This window comes from Silurus aristotelis, assembly GCF_946808225.1.
Source record: "Silurus aristotelis genome assembly, contig: scaffold_174, whole genome shotgun sequence".
Lineage (NCBI taxonomy): Eukaryota > Metazoa > Chordata > Actinopteri > Siluriformes > Siluridae > Silurus > Silurus aristotelis.
The window spans coordinates 12,501-17,500 of record NW_028149167.1 but is presented as its reverse complement, the minus strand read 5'-3'; the positions used below and the strand labels follow the sequence as shown (position 1 = coordinate 17,500).

Genomic DNA, 5,000 nt, shown 5'->3' with positions numbered 1-5,000 from the left:
CCGGTGAGCGCGCGCTGATGTCTGCACCATGGAGAAGCGGTCTCTCGTGACGGCGGCGAGCGTTTTGATGAGCGTCGTCGCGCTCGCGCTGCTGGTCACCGCCATCTTCACGGACCACTGGTACGAAACGGACACGCGCAGGCACAAGCGGAACTGCGACCGCTACGGAGCCGAGTCCAATGACCAGAAGAACCGGGAGATGCCCATCTACCACCTGCCGTTAGTGGACAGCACCGGGAGCGCGGGCGGGACCGGGGGCTCGCGCCGGAACAGTGTGGCGCTCATGAAACCGATTCACGTCGGGAGTCGCGAGGAGGAGCTGTTGGAGAACTGGAGAGCGATCCTTGGCATGGGCATCCTGGAGACCGAGTGCGGCCGCCCGCTCTTCCCAACCCACTCCGGTCTGTGGAGGAAATGCTACTTCCGGGGTGTGGACCCAGACATCGACCGGCTCATTTCAAAGGGTAACCCCAATGACAGCATCGTGATAATGCACTACACACACACACACACACACACACACACACACACACACACACACACACACACTCTCTCACTCACACACACACACACACACACACACACACACACACACACTCTCTCTCTCACTCATACACACACACTCTCTCACTCATACACACACACACACACACACACACTCTCTCTCTGCTCTCCTCAGATTAGAGTAAATAAAACCTGTATTATTTGAAAGTGTATCAGAATAAAGAGGAAATTGAATCCTGAGCACATGAAGGTCACTCAGACCAGGTGAAATTCCAGACTCAGCAGATCTCCACACACACACCTCACACTCATCCTGCTCCACATCTCTTACCCAGCTAGCGCATAGACTAGTTCACACCAGCAACACCATCCCCTTACCCATACATGTAACTGCATGACACTGTTACCATGACAACAACCAACTTCAGTACCTCGCTGGCACCAGTAGGCAGAGAAATGGTTCTGCTGACCACACCATCGTCCATGAAAGCTGTGTTCATTTTGTGACATCATAACCTGGTTTCAGGTGTAGCTCCACCCCTTACAGGTGTATTGAGGAAGTCTGGGGTTGAGTATAAGTAACTGAATTACAGGTTTCCATGACAACGAGTCAGTGTGTACATCAATGAATTTAACAGCAGAGGGCAGGTGAGTTCTGGATCTTGATTGGTCAGAAGGTGGTGATTAATTCTCTTTAACTGCAGCACAGTACAGAGTTATTTCAATGCATATGTTCTGAACTGGAGAGAAGAGCAAGAATCGAGTATGGAGTGAGATATTGTGAGAAGAGAGTGAGAGAATGGTGAGGGGAAGAGTGTTTATAGCTGCTATAATTAAGTATCAGGAAGTAACACTGCATGAATATCAAATGAAGATACAAATTGCTAAAAAGGATAACGAAAAAATTAAGTGAACTATTGCACACGGCTGTGTTTAGTGTGTGTGTGTGTGTGTGTGTGTGTGTGTGTGTGTGTGTGTGTGTGTGTGTGTGTGTGTGTGTGTGTGTGTGTGAAGGTGACAGGAGGAAGTCGATAGGGATTATGTTGATGAGATGACTCTGGATTAAAGATGGGATGTGCAGAGTCACTGACAGAGTCCTAGTGACCTTCAGCAGCTACAACCACACACACACACACACACACACACACACACACACACACACACCATACAAAGGTGTATGCCCCTGATACATATACTGCAGTCACACTAACTGCACACTCACACACTGTTACACATCAAACAGAAGCAGCACCTGAGATGTTATATAAGTAATAACCACTCTGTGTGTGTGTGTGTGTGTGTGTGTGTGTGTGTGTGTGTGTGTGTGTGTGTGTGTGTGTGTATTTATTTGTTTTTGTATATATTGTGCAAAAGTGAAGAAATGCAGTAAAGTATTTGAATCAGTGTAAAAACAGAAAGTAAGTGAACAGAAGAGAAATCTAAATCAGATCAGTTTTTGGTGCGACACCGTTCGGCTTTAGTTCTCTCTTTTGCACACTTTGTTGACTTACTCGGAGCTTCACTTCTGCAGATGGAGATGGAGATGATGGTCAGGATTGATAGTGTCCTCAGTGCTAAGGAGCCTCCATCCACAGAGCCTCCATTCACAGACACAGAAACATCATACAGAAACATCTCACAGAAACATCTCCATACAGAAACATCTCACAGAAACATCTCACAGAAACATCTCCATACAGAAACATCTCACAGAAACATCTCACAGAAACATCTCCATACAGAAACATCTCACAGAAACATCTCACAGAAACATCTCCATACAGAAACATCTCACAGAAACATCTCCATACAGAAACATCTCCATACAGAAACATCTCACAGAAACATCATCTTACAGAAAGTCTCACACACAATTTATCCCGAATCTGACGTCTCTTGCAGACTGAAATATACAAGAGACGTGAGAGAGCAAGAGAGTACTAAGCAATACAGTGACTTTACATGTGTAACACTGTGTGTGTGTGTGTGTGTGTGTGTGTGTGTGTGTGTGTGTGTGTGTGTGTGTGTGTGTGTGTTTTACAGGTATTGCAGAACGCTGCACTGCAGTTAAATATCATTTCTCTCAGCCGATTCGACTCAGGAACATTCCTCTAAACCTGACCAGAACCATCCAGCAGGACGAGTGGCATCTCTTACGTATGTACACACACACACACACGCACACACACGCACACACACGCACACACACGCACACACACGCACACACACGCACACACACACACTTCTTTAATGTCCACAAAGACAAAAACTCACAAACACATGGTGATGTGCAGCAATATGAAAGAAATGCTCTGTGTGTGTGTGTGTGTGTGTGTGTGTGTGTGTGTGTAATGGACTGAGGTTAGATAACTTCAGCACCAGAGATCAGATCAGGGAATTTTGTTAGCAGGATTCTCATGAACAGGATTATTAATGTTTTTATCAGTGCAGGTTTTATTTTTAGGTTTTTCTTCTACAAATCTCCTGCATATCTTCTCTCAGTGGTGTACCTCAGAGCTCAATCCTCAGACGTATTATATTTCACCAGAATGCTTCTCTTTTGTTTCATATACACAGCTGTGTAGATCGGACATGTGATCAGACCTGATTGGATTTCTGCAGATCGACAGGTAGCTCCTGGATTGTGTTTCTGTCTCCACTGAGAGAACAGTTCTGTTATTTCCTAATGAAAAGCCCAAGTCGTATCTCATACTGACAATATTTACCCTACACTGTCTCATCTCTGTTTCATCACTGTCTCCTCCTTGTCCCCTCTCTGTCTTACCTTTGTCCCCTTCTTGTTTTTTAGTCATCTTTTCACTGTCTCCTCTTTGTCTCCTCCTCGTCTGCTCGTTGTCTCCTCCTCGTCTGCTCGTTGTCTCCTCCTTGTTGTCTCCTCCTTGTCTGCTCGTTGTCTCCTCCTCGTCTGCTCGTTGTCTACTTTACAATGCCTACGAAAGAGCATTCCTGTAGTAATGAGAAGAAAAAGGACAGATTCAAGATTTGTGTATAATGTTGTGTAAGATGTGTAGGAGGTTGTGTTGTAGGTTGTGTAAGATGTGTAAGATGTTGTGTTGGAGGTTATGTAGATGGTTTTGTTGGAAGTTGTGTTGGAGGTTGTGAAATGTGTTGGAAGTTGTGAAAGGTTTTGTGAGATGTGTTTGAGGTTGTGTAAAATGTTGTGCAACATGTTTTGGACGTTGTATACAGTAGTGGGGGTTGTGTTGTTTTGTTGGAGTTTGTGTTGGGGTTATGAAACATGTGTTGGCGGTTGTGAGAGGTTTTGTGAGATGTGTTGGAGTTTGTGTAAGATGTGTAAGATGTTCGGAGTTTGTGTATGATGTGTCAGATGTTGTGTTGGAGTTTGTGTAAGATGTTGTGTTGGAGGTTGTGTAAGATGTGTTGGAGGTTGTGATGGAGGTTGTAAAAGATGTTGTGCGAGATGTTGTGTTGGAGGTGGTGTAAGATGTGTTGGAGGTTGGTCGGAGGTTGTGTATGATGTGTAAGATGTTGTGTTGGAGGTGGTGTAAGATGTGTTGGAGGTTGTGATGGAGGTTGTGTATGATGTGTAAGATGTTGTGTTGGAGGTGGTGTAAGATGTGTTGGAGGTTGGTCGGAGGTTGTGTATGATATGTCAGATGTTGTGTTGGAGGTGGTGTAAGATGTGTTGGAGCTTGTGATGGAGGTTGTGTATGATGTGTCAGATGTTGTGTTGGAGGTGGTGTAAGATGTGTTGGAGGTTGTGATGGAGGTTGTGTATGATGTGTAAGATGTTGTGTTGGAGGTGGTGTAAGATGTGTTAGAGGTTGTGATGGAGGTTGTGTATGATGTGTAAGATGTTGTGTTGGAGGTGGTGTAAGATGTGTTGGAGGTTGGTCGGAGGTTGTGTATGATGTGTAAGATGTTGTGTTGGAGGTGGTGTAAGATGTGTTGGAGGTTGGTCGGAGGTTGTGTATGATGTGTCAGATGTTGTGTTGGAGGTGGTGTAAGATGTGTTGGAGGTTGTGATGGAGGTTGTGTATGATGTGTCAGATGTTGTGTTGGAGGTGGTGTAAGATGTGTTGGAGGTTGGTCGGAGGTTGTGTATGATGTGTAAGATGTTGTGTTGGAGGTGGTGTAAGATGTGTTGGAGGTTGGTCGGAGGTTGTGTATGATGTGTAAGATGTTGTGTTGGAGGTGGTGTAAGATGTGTTGTAGGTTGGTCGGAGGTTGTGTATGATGTGTAAGATGTTGTGTTGGAGGTGGTGTAAGATGTGTTGGAGGTTGTGATGGAGGTTGTGTATGATGTGTAAGATGTTGTGTTGGAGGTGGTGTAAGATGTGTTGGAGGTTGGTCGGAGGTTGTGTATGATGTGTCAGATGTTGTGTTGGAGGTGGTGTAAGATGTGTTGGAGGTTGGTCGGAGGTTGTGTATGATGTGTCAGATGTTGTGTTGGAGGTGGTGTAAGATGTGTTGGAGGTTGGTCGGAGGTTGTGTATGATGTGTAAGATGTTGTG

At 45.3% G+C, this 5,000-nt stretch overlaps 1 protein-coding gene across 1 annotated transcript in view; it reads left to right on the top strand.

Annotated features, from left to right (window-relative positions):
• tmem178a (transmembrane protein 178a) overlaps positions 1-5,000 on the top strand; it is a 12,117-nt gene that overhangs the window by 182 nt on the left and 6,935 nt on the right. Inside the window, exons 1-2 of the mRNA XM_083570803.1 lie at positions 1-464; positions 2,548-2,661. The exon at positions 1-464 is cut by the window's left edge and continues 182 nt beyond it. Of these exons, the coding sequence (XP_083426929.1) occupies positions 29-464; positions 2,548-2,661 (550 nt within the window). The 5' untranslated portion in view covers positions 1-28. The remainder of the gene's footprint in view (positions 465-2,547; positions 2,662-5,000) is intronic.